General features: G+C 38.9%; 2 protein-coding genes across 2 annotated transcripts; both read right to left on the bottom strand.

The window, feature by feature from the left end:
• Nucleotides 1-264: 264 nt before the first annotated feature.
• LOC110709281 lies at nt 265-1,183 on the bottom strand. The gene is made up of 3 exons (XM_021887498.1): nt 1,144-1,183; nt 749-1,067; nt 265-675 (listed from the first exon to the last, which is right to left on the bottom strand). Exons 2-3 carry the CDS (start codon nt 791-793, stop codon nt 271-273), a joined length of 450 nt encoding a protein of 149 aa, XP_021743190.1. The 5' UTR covers nt 794-1,067; nt 1,144-1,183; the 3' UTR covers nt 265-270.
• Nucleotides 1,184-1,281: 98 nt separating this feature from the next.
• LOC110709280 lies at nt 1,282-2,493 on the bottom strand. The gene is made up of 2 exons (XM_021887497.1): nt 1,743-2,493; nt 1,282-1,669 (listed from the first exon to the last, which is right to left on the bottom strand). The coding sequence occupies exons 1-2, from the start codon at nt 2,178-2,180 to the stop codon at nt 1,652-1,654; spliced, it is 456 nt and encodes a 151-aa protein (XP_021743189.1). The 5' UTR covers nt 2,181-2,493; the 3' UTR covers nt 1,282-1,651.
• Nucleotides 2,494-21,605: the final 19,112 nt, after the last annotated feature.

Here is a 21,605-nt window from a genome sequence, read left to right as displayed (position 1 = left end):
TTACTTTTATTTTTTTATTTTTCATTTTTCTTTTTGGGGGAGCAAGTCGGATAACCTCCATCAATATTAAAAATGACGGAATTTTTTGCGCAAAATTAATCTTCACAATTCTTTACACACACAAACATGCACATAAAAATGAAAAAATGAAAAATGATAAACACTGAATAAACTCATAATAATATGCATATACAAGCATGTCTAAATAATGAGTCTAAATAAAGGCAAAGTTCTATACAAAGTCAAAATAATAAAAAGTACAGGAACAAACTACGGCGTCGGGGGACGTACACCCATCATCTCATAAAAATGCGCCGTACGAGGAGTAACCTCTCCACTAGCTCCAGCTCCGGTCTCCTTGGGAGGTGGAAAACTCAGCACAAGACCCGTCCTCCCAAAATCAACCTGAGGCTGAGGCTGCGGAGGCTGCTGCGATGACGAGCCGACCTCGTACATCCCACCACCTTTAAGAGCCGAGGTAGCCTCTCCCTGGCCCACCGGCGCAGCATATGCACCCTTAGATGAAGTCCCTGAGCCCTCTATCGCCTCGGTACCGGCAGCCTCAGAACGACCGCCTCGACCACCAGAACCAGTGCGGCGACGTCTCGAGCTAGACCTCACCGGCTCCCTCCGCACCTCAAATCTCGTGCGGGTACGAGAAGGAATGGGCTGACCCTGCAAAAAGAAACCAAAATAAAAAATATGCAAAATAGAAGCAGTAATGCAAAAACATAATAAGGGAAACTACCTCCTGGACGGCGTCGTCAAGACGACATGTAGCCACATTCCTCATCCGAATGAGCTAGCTCCGGAAGGCATCTATGCACCGTGCCATCGCCGTGACCACCTCGCGTGAGAACTGTCAAAGAAGTAAAGTCTATAAACATGCATAACATATATGGACATAAGTTGCAAATAACTAAGCTTACTCGAGTCTGGTGACGAGGGATCAACCGCTCCACGAAGCGCTCACCCTCAGGAGCCGGAGGAATCATCTCCTCAATCGGCCCGTACGTCCCCTGATAGTGGATGGACATACGAGGTGGCAAAAACTCAGTAGGTCCAGCCTGACAAAAGCAAATCAAAGTCAGTAAAGCATTACTTGGGGGCTACTTAACGAAAGGTAAAAGCTGAAAATCATACCGCCACCCCTTCAGCCGTTACAGGGACTGGAGCTAACAACGAAAGTAGCTCCTCCTCATAGCACCGCCCAGGGATCGTGTAAGATCGCCAAGGGGTACCAGCTCCCTCTGACATGCTCACCAACCTCGCGCCGTTGAACATGTGACGTGGTGGAGGAGCAGGAACGACAAAGGTGTCCGAGGAATGCTGAATAGCAACCCTCTCTCCAAGGTATGTAATCGCTCCATATATCCCCAAGAAATAGCGACGCTTAGCAGTATACTGCTCGGCTAGCCCAAGGACAGCCAAGTCGTCCCACGGCCGGTACAACACGTCAGGCTCCTTCAAAGAACGCCTATCAGATAAAAATCTATCAAAGGTGTTACAAAATGCTCAAATATGTAAAGAACCATACCGAGATGATCCAATATCGGACATAAGTAGTGGACATCCCAACACGGCGGCTTCCCCAAGAAGCACTCACTAGAAACCGGCGCGGCGACGGTCTCGCCGGCGTAGCTGAGGGAAATTACTCGTAGAACCAGATCTACAAAAGGCAAAAATTATCAGCGAGTGCTAACTAAAGCTTAGAGCTAAACGTTACGGGAGATAAAGTATACCTCTACGATCCTCCAAAAGCCGGATAGAGAGACGTTCCCCGTGAAGGACCGGTGTCGACACGAGTCTCGTAACCCTCGGATGAAGTCAGCATAAGCCAAGCTGGCCCAGTCATAAGTCCCGATCAAGTGTAGATCACGGACTGCAGGCAGGTAGTAAAGCAGCACTCTACTACCCTTGTCAGGGGAGAACGTCCCTGACAGCAAGATAAGTACAAAGATGCGCACCCGCTGCTCTCGGGTAGTCGCATCATCATCAAAAGCCGCTGCTAGAGTCGAGCGGTGAATCCCCTTCGTGCTGAACTGAGTCGAATCCACCTCAGCTCGAGCCCGAACAGCAATCGGACCCAACAACACCTCGACCTTAGGAGAAAAGACACTGATCTCGTTGTCGAACGGCAGCGTAACAGAGCTAAAATCCAGTCCCGTAGAGGCAATCATAGCCTCTGAGGTCTCGTAAAGCGCAGTCAGTTCGTAAGACTCTCATAGAAGTCTCGCCTCGTCGTCATTGCCGATGTACATCTTGTACAGGTCGCCTAAGGCGTCGCAACTGGAACCATGGCAGCGCGTCCTCCCAACTGTGATACCCCGTCTTACCCTCTCAGAAATGTGGTGGACGGGAGAGAAGTACAAAGTCCGCTCATCCCACTTAGGGAGTCGGCTGAGTGAAGTGGACGGATCGGCGTCGTCCTCTACGGGCTCGTGCTCCCGTCGAACGTCTCGGGACCCTGAACCCGAACCTCGCTGTCTAACCATGCTACACTGTGCAAAATTATCATAAATTAAGGTTCTATAGTATATAAGGTTCGCCTAGCCGCATGATACTATGTTCGCAAAAAACAGAGTACATAGTACTAAAACAGAGCACAAATTCAAATTGAGCATATACGACATTTTTCAAGCATTCAAACAATTTCTTGCAATAATATAGTAATTATTGTGACAAATTGGACAAGAATTGATAGCAAAAACGTCAAGAACAAGCCACATTGTCTTCCCGACCATAAGAGGTCCAACAATGGTGATTTGTTCGTTTCTTCACCAAATTGAGTCAAACAAGTCTCAAATTACTCCCAAAGCAATATATAAACATAATCAAGCAATTTCATGGCATAAAATTTGACAAACAAAGGGAATTAAGCAATTTAAGTTTCGAATTTTCAAGAAATTCGTGAACAAATACATGCAAAATTCATAAAAACCGGGGTGAGTTTGAAGAAAACTTACATAGATCGGGAAAATGGATGGAATAAGCTTTGATTTGCAACAAATTTGAGCGAATTCGGTTTAGAAACGAGCAAGAACGAGCCAAATGAAGTTCTGAGCGAATTTTCGAGCAAAACACGAGCAGCAGCAGCGGAAATGAAGAAGAGAAGGGTATTTATGGAAAACCCGATTGTAGCGCAAAGTGACAGACCTTAGCGCCAGTCGATAAGGCTTAGTCTTGGCGCTAGTGCCAGCGTCTGGCGCTACAGCTAAAAATGCGGCGCTAGCAATATTTCAATGGCACCAGACTGTCTAGCCACTCGGTGCGGTTATTCCAACCTCTTGCAATATATTTTGGGTTCCTTGGTACGCCAGTTATCCCCTCTAAGCAATTTGACATGATTTTAGTAATCGGTTTGATTACAATTACATAAAGTGATCGACCTGATGAATGATCGTCTCACTTAGCTTAAAGCGCCTAAGCATTGGCTCATTGCAAAGCACCGACATAATGGTTCATTAAGCGAAGCACCAACATAATGGTTCATTTAGCGAGGCACAGACATACTGGTTCATTCAGCGAAAGTCACCGACATACAGGTTCAAAAGCAGCAGAAGCGCCGACGTACTGGCATAACGGAAGCAAAGTTCAAGCGAGCTTTTAAAGATCGACAAGCGTGGGTCTTCGGTAATTTTTCTTGGAATATTATCGCAACAAATGAGGATAGCTTCAAGCGAGGATATCTTCGGCAGCGTTCCCTAGCTTGCGGAGAGTTGTCACAAACAACTGAAGGTGATTTCAAGCGAAGTTGTCTTCGATCGTGTTCCCTAGCTTGCGGAAGATGGTCACAAAATGTTAGAAGGTCGTTTCAAGTGAAGCAATCTTCGATGGGGTTCTCTAGCTTGCAGAAGTCTATCATAGCCGAATTGGAGGCAGTTACAAGCGCAACAGTCTTCAGGCGACATTCTCTAGCTTGCAGGAGGTCGTCAAAAATACAGAAATACAGCAATACGACAGCAAAATTGGTTACCCCAGAGACGTGTGCTCGACGGTACAAGATACGCGTTTCTTAACTCTCTTATCTGTTTAACTAACGCTAGTTTGCAGGTATCGGCGTTACAAGAATGATTTAGGATCGCAGAACGTTCTGAATCATTCTCCATCCTTTTCGATACTTTGAGTTTGGTTTTCGAAACTTGCGTTTCTCCAAACTCAGTCAAAGTGGGGGCTTCTGTAGACACCCATTTTTGTCTCCCCAAAACCAAAACCGGTGATGAGTACCTTTCACATCGAATCATAATCGAATGAAGTGAAAGTGTGGAAAGTCTAGTGTTGCGGATAGTTTTAATTTCTTTTCTTTTCTATTTGTCTTTGAAAACTTATTTTAAGAAAACAGCCAATCCAGTTTGGTTGTTCATAGCAAGGGTCCAATAATAGTGTAGTTGCATATGGCTTGAAAAGAGCTTTCCAACGATATATTATAAGCCCAATTCCGATGAATATTGAGGAAGTTATGGCCAAATTACTAATCTGGCCCCGGTTTGAGCCTTATATGCGGCCCAATGATCTAGGGGAGGGCCTAATATGGATTTATCATTCCTAATGCAAGGAATGGTTTTAGTCTTCTAGATTCTTCTTTTCATTCTTAATTCAATTAGCATTGATAAATTGACTTTTGTTGACTTTCTGGAATTTTAATCAGAATAAAAGAGTGTTTTTGAGGAAAATACGATTTTATCCTCCTGTACGGTTAAATTTTATCTGATTTTAGAAAACGCGTCAAAAAAACTGATTAGCGCCTAATGCCAGACATTAGCGCCTGACGCTAAGCTTGGCGCCTGACGCTAGCGTTAGAGTCTGGCGCTAACTTCGTTTTTTCACGTCAGAATTCTTATTTATTTTTCTATCTTTTTGGCTGATTTTCTCTATAAATAGCCTCCTAAAAACTCCGTTTTCAATCATCTACGACATCTACAACCTACAATCTACAATCTACAATCACCTATTCTCTAACTCTACTCTCTCGAAGCTAAAGCTCTCTCTCTCTCCCTTTTCTAAACCACCCTTTATACAAAATTCCGCATTCACAAGACCTAGAAACACCTAGCCAAATTCTAAGTTGCCTTCGCCCTAGACGTGAAATGTTTGATATTTCCGATGGTTTGGTCCCAAATCTCTCTTTCAATTATTTAATTTAATTGTTTGTTTATTATTTTCCTTGAAGTTACTAACGTGTGTATTTTGTTATTAGAAAGAGGTACGAGGCATCCAAGTAAGTGCTTTAATTGTTTACATTGTTATTATGATGTAGAAATCATGCTTAAGTTGTTATTATTATTCCTAGCGTCATGTTAGGGTGTTTTGATCTTCCTAGTATCATGTGTAGGGTAACTTTAATATCAAGTATGATTAAAAGTATGATGCCTTTTATATTCTTCCTAATATTATGATTGTTAGTATCATGTTAGGGCTATATATTTGATCTTTGGTGTTTAGTGGCATGCTAGGGTTTGTTATTAATCTTGTTAGTATCAAGCCTAGGATCTTGCTATTATTATGCTTTAACATTATTATGATTATTTTTATGATTTATGATTATAATTGTTATAATTATTATTATGATGATTATTATTATGATTTTGATTATTTTGATTATTATTATGTTGCTTGATGATATTTATTGTTATTGCTTGATCACACCTTTTGGTTTAAAGGGAATTTGTACTTGTAATCACGCTTAATAAGATAATTAATAATCTTGTTTAGGGTTAATATGATTATTATTCAAGTGATCGCCAATAATAGTTTTGTTTGTGCATTAATATTCAACCAACATAGATAAACAGGTTTAGGGTTAATCCTATTGATTGCATGTTAGTCAGAAAGCGCATATGAATATGATCAGAATAAAGTAGAGGCCTATTATTAGGGCAGGTTCAATCTCTTTTAGGTTGGATTTGTACCTTCAACCCCGAACTACCAGTCATGGTTCCAGACCTATTGGAGTTGACGATCTCCTGGATCGTTAAGGGGTGTAACCTCCACCTCGTGAACGGTTTACAAGTTCCTAAAACTTGTTGGCGACTCGTTTGCTCTATCTTCTTTCCCTTTGGACGCCACCATGCTTAAGTGTATGGTCACAGTGGGGTTCAAGTTAGGAGTAATGCTTGAAATATTCCCTACACCCCCCTAAAGGGAACGTTATCTTGGTACCCTCGCTCCTGAACTCCTTTCTGGTACACGTAGACCAATTTAGGCATGGGTAAACTTACGATTCATGTTAAATATCCCTTGAACTCTACTTAGGAGAAAGACATGAACGAGGATTATGAGTTTTCCTAAAACTCATTGGCGACTCCTTACTTGTTTCTAACAAAAAAGCGTAATGATAGGATCAACTCTAATTCAAGGTCCCCCAAACAGTCAAGAATTCAAATCCTAATATCCTCTACGATGGGCACACCCTCCTTATAATAATCAGCTTGAAAAAATGATCAGGGAAGTTAAGAGCCTGCATTATTTCCTCTATAAAGTCTCACTCCATATTATCATAAGCTTTCTTCAAGTCTTACTTGATGAGACATCTATGATTAGCACCAGAATGCCCATAATGTCTTATAAGATGTTGATACACCATGATAATGTGAACTATATACTTGTTATGTACAAATGCACTTTGATTCTCAGCAATGAGACGAGGCAACACTTGTTTCAATCTTTCACACAAAACTTTTAAAATGCACTTGTAGAGTACATTACAGCATGCAATTGGCCTAAACTTAGTTACATTAATAGGAGACTTAGTTTTAGGAACCAATGTAATGTAAGTTAAGTTTATTTCCTTAAACATTTTGTCAGTTTGCAGAAAGTTCAAAACAACCTTGCTTACATCTTCACCCACTGCATTCCAACTCTTCTTGAAAAAGTTTCTCCCAAGTCATCAGGCCTAGGTACTATATTTTCATCTATATCAAACATAGCTTTCTTTACTTCTTGCATAGTAAACTCACTTGTTAAAGCGCTATGCATGTCTGCTGGGATCAAAGGCCCAAAATGAACAACATGCCTATTAGCATGGGATCTCAAGATGGCAGCAGTACCTAGTAAAGTATCATAATATTCCAAGAAAGCCCAAGGAATGTCATCCATATCAACTTGAGTACCCTGCTTATCTTGAATTATATAGATCTTATTCTGCATTTGTCTTTTCCTGAGCGCTCTATGGAACATAGCTTTGTTATGATCTATATCCATTATCCATTCCACTTTTATTTTCTGTCTTAAGAAAAAGAAGTAGGTATTATGAGCTTGTAACATATTCATCCTAGCTACATTCTCATTTTCTCTAGCCTTAGCTAGTGTCAGTTGGCTTACTGTGAAAAACTGTTTGACATTTTTCAAGTTCTTCCTTTGCCAAATTATATTGGATTTAAACATCCGAAACTCTATTTTTATTCGCATAATCAGACTTTTCTTAACTTCCTTCAACTTCTGTACTACATAGTAGATGGGAGCTCCTTGCACTTGCTTTTGCCATGCCTGAGATACCACATCTGCAAACTCAAATTTGTTACTCCACATATTAAAATACCTACAAGGTTTCTTGCCTCCCATTTGATCATCATCAACATAATTAAACCTCGAGCAGTGATCAAAATCCCTTACATTGCCAAAGAACATTTATTCTTGAATAGATTATTTTATTTATCATTTATCAATCCCCTATCTATCTTTGAGAAGACCCTAGCATCCCCACTCTACTTATTATTCTAGGTGAATAAATTTCCACTATATTTCATATCATATAAACCACATTTCTGAATGTAATCTCTAAAATTAGTCATATCACTCCAGGTTATAGCAGCACCTATCCTCTCATTTGCCTCTAGAACACACTGAAATCACCCATAACAATCCAAAGATCATTAATGGAAACACTTAAAGTTGTCAAGTCCTTCCATACAGGCACTCTTTTAGAATTAACATTAAAGGCATAAACAATAGTGCAATGGAAACTCTCATTCATGCTTTTAGGCTTAACATAAAGTGAATAAACTGACTAGTGTACATGAGAATACTCACATCAAAAGATTGAGATTTATTTCCACGCCACCAGAATTCTGCCACCAGGTTGCATATCATTATTACAAGTAAAGTTCCAAACCTAAAAAAATTTAAGGTAAAATCCACCCATATTCTAGGATTTCACCTTAGTCCCAAGGAGCCCAACTAAGAAACAATTTTTAGTAGAGATTACCTGCCTTATTTTCGGTTGTTTACTTGGCATGTTGGCTCTCCTCACATTCCATGACATGATTCTATCCATGACTGTCAAAGGGGATTTCACCCTATGCAGCATGGGAATCATCTGGTATCACCTCATCTTGGCCTGGCTCTCCTCTAGTGCAGTAGAAGTTTTATGAGTGACAATTTCTTCCACCTGCCTAGGACTTTTCCTGGCAGACTTCAGGACATTTTGAAAAGAGTTCTGATCCTATACTTCTACAGCCACAGTGCCATTTTGTTTTTTTTCCTCTGCAATCTTCAGATGTATATGGCCAAGTCTTTTACATGTAACACAAAGAACATGTCTCCATTCATATGTCACATTCATCATAATCTTATTACCCTTCTCATTAACAAAAGTGATAGAATTAGGCAATTTTTGGTCAAAACCCACTTCTATCATAACTCTAGCAAAGTGCAAATTCTCCCTCCCCGCAATAGCCTGATCCATTTTCACCCAGCTTCCAAGTTTGCCAACAATCTTCTTCAATGACTTCCCCCCCCCCCCCCCAATACTTCAGATCCACGTTCTTAATCTAAACCCAAATTGGAATAATTCAAAATTCTTCCTAGGAAATCACCAAATTAGATGTTCAAAAGGCTTTAAGAAAATAGGTTTATTGTCAAAGTTTAGGTTCACCAACCATCTTATCCCGATTCTCCATAGTATTAAATCGAACTATGAAGATTCCTTTCTCCTTTAAAGACATTTTATCAACACCCAAGTTCCTCTAGATTCATTGAAAGAAACCCTCCACTACAATCAATGGTGAATTAGCTCCACAGATGAAGCATACAACAGAAGAATTCCAGTAATCAATTTCTTCTTGAATGTCCTCTAATTCAATTACAATATCTGAATTATCATCAATCAAATTCATATCCTTATTTCCAGCTCCCTTATTATCATCAGTTTCCCCAATTTCACCATCAAAAGAATGCCGTAAATTCCTAGAAACAGAATTCTCATGCAAAACAGAGGGTTGATAATTGGTATTACCTTACTCCATTGATACCTTTGAGCTAGCCTTAATTGCGCTAACCCAGTCTGAGAAAGTCCTACGACAATCTCTCGTTGCTCCAATTCCTCCAGAGAAGCTTTTGGTGACAAAATTTGGTCTTCCAAAATGGGTTTGACATTTCATCCTCCAAATCTTTTGATGTTTCTTTTGACTTTTTTTTTATCTTTAATTTTTTTGTAAATTTTTGTTGTTTATGCACAATTTCTGAGGATGATTGAGCTCTGGTGCCTACTGCTTATTTGCTTAAACAAGGCTTATTTGCTCTTTCTCTCTCTTGAAGTTTTAGTTACTTTCCTTTGGTTTGCTTAAACTAAATATTGAAATAAAGAACATCTTGTTGACAAAAACATACTTCCCTCGTTTCTTTTTAGTTGAATCGTTTCTTTAGTCACGTTTTCCTAAACTATTAACATATTTAATTTTCAATAAGGAAAAATTATAAAAAGTTGATATTTAGAAATATATATCGTGACTATTCTAACAATCTCTCACATCACTATATTTTTCTTTACATATAAATCACAAAACACGGTCAAAGGAAAGTGTGTGAATAGTGTTAAAGTAAAAATGTGTCAAATAAAAAAAACGTAGGTAGTAAATAAGAAGAATATGACCATAGTCTGTAATCCCCTTAAAAAAAAAAAGTATCTAGTCATAAACAACATTAATTAATGCCAAATTGTCTAGGGTGATAGACCACATTCTTTAAAAAAGTATTAGCTAGACAACTCTAGCTAACATGTTCAAACCTAAACCCAATAGAAGTTGAAGTTCTTAAAGCAAAGGGATTATATAGAACTAACCCTATTATTTGCACGATGGTCATCTTATATGCATCGTGACCCTTAAATAACTAAGTAACCTTTTTCATATGCATAGTACCTCTTTTTGGAATCATAGTTTCTCTATTATTACAACTTGCAACTTGACTGCATCCCAAAGAGCCAAAGCAATGGAGTTTATATCCATCTCCTCATAAGATCAGTCATCATGGCTCATGCTGCTCAAGCGCTCAGCAATATGGGAGCAAATCAATCCTACATTTAGAAGACTGTAGACTTCCTAATCATGCATATAAGAGTAATGTCATCGGCTGTGTTGATTTATTCAATACATCATGCCCTTTATAATGCCCTTTACGAACATTTTGAACCTCACGAGGCTCGATATCGTAGCTTTATCCACTCAATATCTCTCCATGGTTAAGATAAAGAACAAAGCCTTTTATGGCAGCCATTAGTATTAGACATACACATAAAATAAGTAATGCCAAATATATTAAACCTTATTCATATGTATAGTAACTCTTTTTAGAATCATAGTTGCTCTATTATAGTTAAAGAGTAAATAAACACTTAAATTAAAAAGAGTCGCAACATCTCAAAAATTAGGAACATAATAACATATAGTGATCCTTTTTTACTATATGAGAGAAAAAGAGCAAGTTTAGGTTCCGAGTTCAAGTAAAGCATGTATACTCAACTCATGATCTTTCATAATTCTACTTTGCACTTCCTTGTTGTTAAGCAACACATGAGCTGAGCTGCAGGAATAAACAAGCAAGCTTGCCTAATCTCATCATAAACCACCACCCCCTTAAATAAATAACACCACACTAACCTGCCTCCATTCAACCAATCCACCACACAATAGCAGCAACAAAATGTTTAACCTTCTTCTCGCCAGTCCTCAACTAGTACCACCAATAATTTCACCAGCAACTACCACAATACCTGCACAATGGCACATACTCCATATGGCTTCTAGCAGCAGCCCACTCGTCCTACTCCACCAACATCGCCGCACTAACCAGGCCTCATAAACCACCATAACCTCGCCTCACTCGCTCAACTCATCCACCACACCACCACCTACTGATAAACGAGGTCAAAACCCTAATAACCTAAATTAAATAGCTAGTTTTTAAAATAAAACAACGAAATTCTGTTTTAATTATAATTAAACATAGATTGAACAAATTAAAACCCTAATTTGTTGATACTAGACAAAACTCAAGCAATAGAAATCCAAAATAAGTGTAAACAAATGCGAACAAATAAATTTGTAATTCAAAAACCAAAACAATGAAATAATTTAGTCAACTTAATATGTTCAAAAACAAAATAAAAAACCAGAAATTTACCAGAATTACCACGATTATTGACTTCAACCTCACGATTTGAGTTCGAAGGGCGAAGTTCTCATCTCCTTATATGTGTCACCGCCACTCATTAATGCCATTAAAGAAGAAGTGAATGAAGCAATGTAGAGAAGTGTATAGAGAAACTAAAGCTAACTTTGCTGAGCTTTAATGTGAGAGAAGTTTTTGCTGAGGTTTGAGGAGAGAGAAATTGGTTGAGAACAAAGAAAGTAAAATAACGTGAAGATAAAACCCAGTCTCTTCACATGTGCTATCAATTGGTCCGCAATAAGTTCATTGTGGATCAGGTTTATTTCACACGTGATATCACATGCTTCTATTTCGAGCCTCTTAAAACCTCCACTAAGCATATCACATTGAACAAAAATCATACCATATTGCTCTAAACCCAATAGGTTTTCTTGTCCATCCTCTGAACAAGCAAGAAGCAACGGAGTAGAAGGTTGGGTACGGATGATTGGGCGTCTAACTTTATCAGCAATAATGTTGTCAAGTTTAATGCTAACCAATTTAGATCATGTTTGTTTCACACCATACTCTTTCATAATCCAAAACTCCATTATTTGCAATATATGTGGTACAATATTTACTAAATGCAAGCAACCTTTTAAATCAACCATATCTAATATCATAACCCCATCATTATCATCATTAAAACGGTAATCATGGTATTCTTATGCTTAAAATCTATCCAATGTAATGCATTATTAGAGAGAATCATACTATTTGAATAAGTTGACAAATAATTGTTCTTCAAGCTGTAAACATGAGATTAAATCTATTTTGGTTACATACCAAATACTGCTATAGTTTGGAAAATCTTATAATAGTTACAACTTGTGTAATTGTAACCAAATCCTATCCTGTATTTGTGGTGACATTATAAGGTATTAAATCGAAAACCATCGTCTTAAACTCTTGAGGGAACAAAGAAAGTCATTACACAAACTAACAAGTTGAGAATCATAGACAAAAGAGTGAGAAAATCGTGTTAGCTTCTTTACGTTTTCCGTAGAATGGTAATAAAAGGAGTATAATTTAGCCAAGGAATGACTAAATAAGATAACAGAAACCTCTTGAATTTGAGTTGTTGAAATTGACAATTTGGAATGTGTGAGACTTGGTAAAATAAGGGGTTTTTGATTTAATTGTGCCAACGCTTACAAACACATTGATAACGAAGAAGATCTTTAATAGGTAGCCTTGAAAGGATAATAAATTAAATTCAATCTGTAATGCAGGAGACTTAGAATTTGGTGCAGGAGGAGATATAACATTATTTTTATTTTCCATTGTTTGCTCGCCAAATACTATTGTGGAATAGAGAGTGATTGATGGTGAGATATGTTGAGAAGCTAATTAAAGTTTTTTTTTTTTTTTCGTTTTGGAGTTGTAGTTTGTAAGCAAAAAAAAAAAAATGAAAATACGAGTAATATGAGATGTGAAGCCTGTGTGAAAGAGTTGAATCTGGGGAGATGAATTCAGAGTTGAATGTAGAGCAGACGGATGACGATATTAAAAGTGCACTTTTTTAAATGCATCCAAATAAAGCTCAGGGCCCTGATGGTATGCATGCAATATTTTTCAGAAATTCTGATCTATTGTCGTGAATGATAATATATGCTTTGTGAAAAATTGGTGGAATGGCAGGATTAATCTGAATGTGGTGAATAAAACTTGTGTGGTCTGAATCCTAAAATGCAAAAATCCTAAACACATGACGGAATTCATCAGACCCATAACTTGTTGTAATGTGCTATACAAAATTATTTCAAAACTTTGGCAAATAAATTGAAGCCGTTTTTGGACAAAATTATTCCAGTTAATCAAAGTGCTTTTGTCCCTAAACGGCTAATTACTGATAATGCCTTAGTTGCTTTTAAAAGTTTCCATGCAATGAAGCGGAAAGGGGAGGGGAAGGATGGGTTGGTGGCTTTGAAGTTAGATATGAGCAAAGCAAGAGTTGAGCGTGTTTTTCTAGAGAAGGTTATGTTTAAGATGGGTTTTGGTGATTTATGGGTTTGAAAAGTAATGGATTGTCTAGCGCGTGTATCTTTTGCTTTTAAGATTAATGATAGTATTTCAGGCTCGGTAAATCCATCGAGGGGTCTGAGGCAAGTTAACCCAATTTCACCATATTTGTTTCTGGTAGTAGCAGATACTTTCTCTACTCTCCTCACAAAAGCGGCAAAGGAGAACCTTATTCATGGAGCAAAGATATGTAATAGGGCACCTAGAATTTCACATTTATTTTTTATTGACAATAGCATTTATTTACTAAAGCTATTTTCAGGTAATGCTAGATGATAGCTAATATCATTAGCAAATATGAAAGAGCATCTAGTCAGAGTGTCAATCTAAGTAAGGCAAATGTGGTTTTTAGCAAAAGTGTGAATGTGAATCGGAGACAGGTGATCGTGAATATTTTGGGAGTCAAGGAAGTAGAGCGACATGAGACTTAGGCTTACCAACAATAATTTGTAACTCTAAAAAGGTGATTTTTACAAGCTTGAAAGACATAATTTAGTGGAAATTACAAGGGTGGAAGGAGAAGCTATTGTCTAAACCAACTTCAAAGATTGCTCACGCTTGCTTGGGCAATTTGGTTCTATAAGAACAAGAAGGTACTTACGTGAGAATACTTCTCTGAATGTGGTTTGCATAGCAGCTGGTTTCTCTAAACTCGTTGCAGACAATGTCTTGTATGCTCAAAAGATTTTTAGTACGCATTTCCCTCGCTCTTAGCGTGCTCTCAACTTTAGCATGGTGTCGGCCTCCTACTGGGGTTATTAAGTTTAATGTGGATGCACACATTATGGTTGGAGCGTAATGTGGTTAGGGCGTGATTGCAAGGGATGAGAATGATAGTTTATTGTTGGCTGCTACAAAGCGTTTTGAGGAAGTATTGGATGTGGAAGCGCCGGAAGTTGTAGTTGTGCGTTATGGGATGAGTTTTTCTAGAAGGTTATACTACAACAAGATGTGGATAAAATGTGACTAAATCAATGTTGCTCAAAAGATTGTTGAAAACTCAAAGGGCTCGTCTCCTCTATGGCTGATATATGATGATATAGGTTCTCTTGTTCATGACTTAGATGTTTTTAGTATTTCATGTGTTAAACGGGTAGGCAATATGGGTGCTCATCTTGTAACAATATGGGATACTCAAGGTAGTTCAGAATTAATTTTGTATGAACTCATTCTTACAAAGTCTAACGACTTTAGAAGAGTTTGATTTGCAATAATAAGCACGCCTAACTGTTTTCCTCAAAATAAGATGTGAATCTTGTGTCATATTGGGCCTATGGTAAGTTTGTAACCCACATGTTGTCGACCGACAAGATAATAAGGAATCTAGCACATATTTAGTTAGTCTAAAAGTCAAACAACATAATAGTACTAAAAGTCTAAAAGTCAAACAACATAATTAATTAGTAGCAATAATTACTATAATTAATTAATTTTTGTTCAAAAATTAATTAATCAATGAGTGCTCCGTAATAATCTTTCAGAAGTCTTTTTTTAGGAAAATTTTGATTATTACTCAGTCACCTTCTTTAATTCGCGTTTTACGGAGTTGTAAATACCACTTATAATTTTTATTATTTTACCACCAATAATTGTTAAAAATTTTAAATTTTAACACAAGCTTTCCTAAAATGTCCTTGTACGATGTCATTTCCTTCAATTTCCCTCCATTTTTTCCTTTTTTCTCTCAATTTTCCCTATTCATTCACTTGCATTTTTTTGAAAGACCATTTTCTTTCTAATTTAATTCCTTTTAATGATGCTAAACCAATAAATTTTCCCTGAAGTTTAGATTTCCACCACTTTTCTCTTTATTTTTAATTTCCTTATGTGGTAAAAATTTTCAAAAATTATTATTCAATATATAATTTCACTGTATTATAATACAGACAGGCAAACAGACAGGCTGGGACTAAAAGTGAATGACAAAGACGACATTAGAGGAGTACCAATTCAAGCTTTTTAAACATACTGCTTACAAACTAATGCGTAAAAAAAAATGCATGTCTGTAGACACCTAAAAATGTCTCCCAGAAACCAAACCCGATGATGAACAATCTTTCACCGCCATTGTTGGTCGGGTTCAGTATTTAATCCCGAGAGTGCTTAAAAAATCATATTTAATTAAATTCAATTTTTAATAGTCCATGGATCAGTCTTGATGTTTAGTCAAAGCATAGTTTATTTTTAATTTTGGCCCAACCCTTTTATTTATTTATTTTATCTATTATTTTGGCCCAATTAAAAAATAATAAATCAGAAATGACTCGAAATTATCAATCGGCAATTAAAAAGGCTGAATGAAATGAGGGCAAAAATGTATTTAGACGGAAAAATGGACACAGAGTCTACCGTGTCACGACAAAATGCACCGCGTCACGGGGCTCACTACCGCGCCACGGTGTGACTTCCCGTGACACGATGGCAGTGATGTGACACGGGGCAACTCCTTGTCCTATCCGCATAAACCCTTCATGCGTTTTATCTCCCGTAGCCTAATTATGTCCCGCGTCACACAATATTCCCCCATGTCACGGGATTTTCTACCGTGTCGCGACAATCTTTGCCGTGTCGCGGCAGTCTTTTTAGGGTTTTTATCCATTTTAGGGTTCCGTGTGTTCCCTATACACATTTTCCCTATAAATACCACTTCATTTCTGATGTACGGGGTATCAATTAGTGGATTGCTAAACATCGCCCGCAAATCTCCACATAAAGCCCACAAACTTATATTGAAGTTACAATATTGCCCTTGACCTTAAAAAAAAACACAACCTCAATAAAAATCAAAGTACGGGGATGTCGACGCTCGTGGCGGCAAGGTGGTTGGCTCGTGGCGGCAAGATAGTGGTGGCTCGTGGCGGCAAGGTGGTGGTGGCGCCAGGTCCGGCAGCCACGTCCACCGGCCTGGCGTCTGGGCAGGACGCCCAGCCACGGTGAGTGGCGTTTGGGACAGGCGCCAGTCACTGTGGCTAGGCGTCCTGCCCAGACGCCAGGCCGGTGGACGTGGCTGCCGGACCTGGCGCCACCACCAGCCACGGGCCGTCCTGGCCAGGCGCCCCAGCTGCCTTAATTTTTTTTTTAATTTTTTTTTTTTTTGGAAAATCAGAAAATTTTTCTTTTTTTTTTTTTTAATGTGTTTGATTTTTTTTTAATATTTATTAATTTTATGTGTTATTTTTTATAAGTCTAGTATATATATTTTTTATAAAATCAAATAAAAAACATAAATTTCCACATCCTAAATCAAAACATAAATTTAATAAACATAATTTAAAAAAAAAAAAGGCAAAAAAAAAAAAAAATTAAAAAGTAAGGGCGGCGTCCAAACCAGACGCCAGTGCACTGGTGGTGGCGCCTGGCCTGGACGCCAGTGCACTGGTTGAGGCGCCTGGGCTAGACGCTAGTGCACTGGTTGTGGCGTCTGGCCTGGACGCCAGTGCACTGGTTGTGGCGCCTTGCCTGGACGTCCTTGCCATGGTTCCGGCGTCCAAACTAGGCGCCACCTCGTTTTCCGTCGAAGACGACGTATCTCCGGCGACCCTCGCCTCTCCAGCCTCCCTGGGCAACCCAGTACGACTCCACATTTGTTAGATCGAGATTTGTTCACTTTGGGTACGATTTTAGAAATGGGCAAAATTGTCAAACCATGTCTAATTTGTGGGCTTTATGTGGAGATTTGCGGGCGATGTTTAACAAATCCCATCAATTAACTCTCTTTTTCTCTCTTCTATGTTGTAGCCTAAACACGCCTACCCTTCTTCTTTCAAAAGTCCCTCTTTAAGCACTCCAAGGAGTCCGTACTTTACTCGAGGTTTTGTTCTTAAACCAAGGCGTGAAAGGTAGAACTGTTTGAGGTTTGGCCCCAAATCAACTCTGTCTAAGTTAATTTAATTTAATTATTGTTTTATTAATTTTCCTTGAAGTTACTAACTTGTTTATTATTTTATAGTTGCAAGCAAACAAAATCAAAGTAAGAATTATGTTCCTTTTATTTCTATTATTTTTCTAACGATTTTATATTGTTGGATTTATTGTTAAATTGCTTCCATTATAGATATTTATTATATTGATCACCATATTGCATGTTAAAGGGAATATGTAATTGAAAATCAAGCCTAACAAGATTATTTGGACGACCGGTTTAGGTTCTTTTTTAATCTTGTTATTAAATCAAGTGATCACTAATATTTTAGAATTATTTGTTGCATTAATATTCAATCAATTTAGCATAATAATAGTTTGGAGCGAGTTCAATTTTTGTTTGCATGCCTTTTAGATCGCAGGAATCACTTTTCACTATAAGAATCGAGTAGAGGCCAATACGGGCAAATGTGACTCCATGACTCACTTCGTACCATCATCCCGATCCTCCTTTTGTGGTTACAAACCATATGGAGTTAATAATCTCATGGATTATTAATGGGGTGTAACGTTCACGGGTCAATCGTTGATGCCTTTGGTTGTCCCTTATTCGTGGTTGTCTTTTATGATTCGTGAACGGTTTACAAGTTCCTTAAAAACTTGTTGGCGGCTCCCTAATTTCCTTGTCCCTAATCGTATACGTCAATTCCCACTTCCTAAGAGTGCCAAGCGTATTCACAACATGTTTGACGTAGGCGCACCTCGAATGACGCCTACAATTTGGCGAGTCCACTAGGGAGGATTCTTGGTTATTTATCGATTTGAGTGATCGGTATTTAATTAAGATGAGTGGATGAGACTTGAAAGATTCTTGAAAATTATTCCTGTGATTAATTTGGCATTTTTGCATAAGCATAGATGTTTTAATGTCGCATTTAGGCCTGTCCCGTAGAAAAAATTGAATAACTTGATTGCAAACGAAGGAAAACAGGGCACCAGTTAGATTTTCTGGCTGCCGCGCCACGATAGGTACTTCCGTGTCACTGCGCTATACACCGTCACACGGTGTGAAGCCCCGTGACACGGTACACTCTGCCGTGTCACGGCTATCCTTAAATCTGTCCAGTGGCTTATTTTCTCTTCTCACAGTTTACTTCCTTCGGTTTTTCTGAAAAAACGTGTGTGTTCTACATACGTCTTAGCCCTGGGGGATGTAAGCTCTATCAACCCAAAAAATCTCATGGTAATAAGGGTTCATCCGAGTTATTAAATCCACCCAAACCATGAGTCGAGTTCGATTTCATCACGAACTCGCGGAGCCGTCCGTCGGCATACACCCTGAAGGGAGGCTGCCTTGCTAACGCGTCCAAACTCTTAACCATGGTACCCTTTGACACCCAAAGCTTAACCAATAGTTGAACATAGATCTTAACCTTAGGTTGCGTACTCTTTTTACATCATCGTGACTAAATGCTACGTGGTTTATTTGGTGCTAACCCACATGTGTTTGCTCATTTTGTTAAACCTATGACCGAGGGTTTTTATTTCAACATAGTAATTAGTACGGAATTAAAATTGATTAAAACCTAGAAATTACGCAAATTTAGGCCTGAAATTGTGCACGGTGTCACGACAGGCCTGCCGCGCCACGGTGTGCAATGCCGTGACACGGTGCAATGTGCCGTCTGACGGTGCACTGTACCGTGTCACGACAGTCAGCACCGTGACACGATGCCCAGGGTTTTGTCCAGTTAGTCTTTTTTTTGTCTTTGTGCGTGCTTATGTGTTTCGTATGTCCAGTTCGATGTCATGTCTAGTTGTACGGTCATAACACGTGTCTATAACCTCACTTAATCACTCACATGTCGTGTCAAGTTCACACTCTTTCCCTTTAGTCGTGCACCATTTTATGACTGTACTTTAGGATGGTCTTGTGTCATTTCTTTTTTGCTTTTTTTTTTCGAAGTAGGTCGGATGGTATCCTCCCATACATACTTTTTTTAAAAAAAATAAAAAAAAATTTGAAATTTTTTTTTGCCTTTTCTTTTCCGGATGGGTCAAGGTTAATTCTAGTCATTAAAGGTGTCTTTGTTTCGATGTCACAGCAATTGGTCAAGAAGCAGGGATAGATTGTTATGGTCTGAGTCAATACCTCAACAACCTCATATACCAAAGAGGCGTACAAGGAAACCACCACAATCATCTCCACAAAGTCCGTTTCCAATCTACTTTCAACCAATGGCGACTAAGGAGGATATTGAGAACATTAACAGGTCCATTGAGATGTTGTCTAACATGATGCAAACGCTCACCGCTAGGGTCAACATGGTAGAGAAAGACTATTAAAACAACGTCACTGTGGCTGCAATGGACAAGATTAAAGAACAGATGAGTAAGATCTCTGAAGAGTTCACTTACGTAGAGCAACCTGTCACCTCTTCGTCCATAAGGGACAAGCTTCCCGAAAAGTTTTCCACTGCTGAAAGTTCAAGCCTACCGATAATCCGTTGTTCCACTTTTAGGCTTTTTCTACGACCATGGCTCTTAAGGGATTAGATGTGACACTCTTCCCTACTGTGTTCCCTATTTCCTTGGAGCATGCCTGTCAACAGTGGTTCTACTCTCTGGAATCCAAACATGTTGCGACTTGGGAGGATGGTACTGAAAGCTTTATGAACTGTTACAAGTGTAACATCCAAGCCAAGATTTCTGAACGTGAACTCTCCATTCTCAAACAGAAGGAGAATGAAGGCTTCACTACTTATCTAAGCAGGTGGAGAGAAACATCTGGACTTTTGGGGGATCCTCCTAAGGAGAAAGAGATGGTTCGCCTATTTATTGCAAATTTGACTCAAAAGTCCAAGCATCACTTGAAGTTTCTGCCTTTGAATACCTTCGAAGATGTGTACGGTATTGGGATCAATATTGAAGATGAACTGATGAAGGCTGATGGTAGCAACAACAATAACAACAACACTTGGAAAATCAAGAAGAACGACACTCCTTCTTCTTCGTCTTCCAAGCCTAATAATGCTAACGTCAATATCAATGATGTGTTAGCTCTTAATGCTCCCACTCAGATATTCCAAAGGCAAAGGAGGGTTTACACTCCTTTAGGAGTGAGCTACGATGCTGCTTTTGATCGCTTGCATAATCAAGGACTGATTATGCCAATTGGACCCTTTAAAGAACCTCAACCAGAGAACATAACTACTAGCTATGACCCCAATGCTCATTGCAATTTTCATCAAGGAAAAGGCCATACTACTGAGAAGTGTTGGAGGTTGAAGGATGCAATCCAAGACCTGATTGATGTTAAAATCAACTTCCTGTCCCTCCGAGGGCAAGAAGCCCAATATTCAAATAGGTCCCCTTTCTGATGCTTTGGCTATCATGGGAGATGAAGTCTCCTTTGATCCGTCAATACTCATTCAACCTTTGAATTAACCTCTACTAGAAGTTGTATTTGTTTCAAACTGTGAAGAAGTTAATGGAATTTGGGATAGTGATGATGAAGACGTCTATCTCAAAGATATAGCTTGTTCATCTCTTAGCACTATTGAAGATGTTTGGGGAGACCTTGAGGTCAAGGTTCTTACCAAAAATGGACGGTTGCAACAACCTAGTCCACCTCCACCTCCACCGCAATCACAACTAATAGTTAATCCCATCGACCCTGTGAACAACGATGTGATCAAACAATTACAAAAGACTAAGGTGTAAATGAATGTATGAAAGCTTTTGGCCACCTCCCACGAGCATCGAAAGGCTGTGATGAATGCTCTGGTGAAAATAGGAGTTGATAGTGATATGACTCCTCAAGGGCTGGTCAGCTTTCTCACTACTGAATTGTCAAGTACCAGTAATCTGATTTCCTTCTCTGGCAAGGATCTGCCCCCAGAAAGGGACCAACATAACAAGGCCTTACACCTCAATGTGTTGTGTAGGCAGATGAATGTTCCTATGAGCTTGGTTGATAATGGCTCAGCAATCAATGTATGCCCACTCTGCACTGCAAAGAAGTTGGGCATAAAAAATGAAGAATTGATCCCCTCTACTCAAGGGATTCATGCTTACGATAATACTCGCCGCCAAGCCGTGGGTACAGTCATGTTAAATATAACTACTGGAGCTATCGAACGTCGCACCAAGTTTCAGGTGGTGGACATTAAGGCTTCTTTTAATCTGCTGTTAGGACGTCCTTGGCTTCATGAGCTAAAGGCAATTCCGTCATCACTTCACCAAAAGGTGAAAGCTACATTTGGAGAGATTCCAATCACCATTGATGCCTCCCCTAT

This window comes from Chenopodium quinoa, unplaced genomic scaffold, assembly GCF_001683475.1.
Source record: "Chenopodium quinoa cultivar QQ74 unplaced genomic scaffold, ASM168347v1, whole genome shotgun sequence".
NCBI lineage: Eukaryota > Viridiplantae > Streptophyta > Magnoliopsida > Caryophyllales > Amaranthaceae > Chenopodium > Chenopodium quinoa.
Note: the sequence above shows the minus strand (reverse complement) of the source record. Positions and strands in the feature narration are given on the sequence as shown.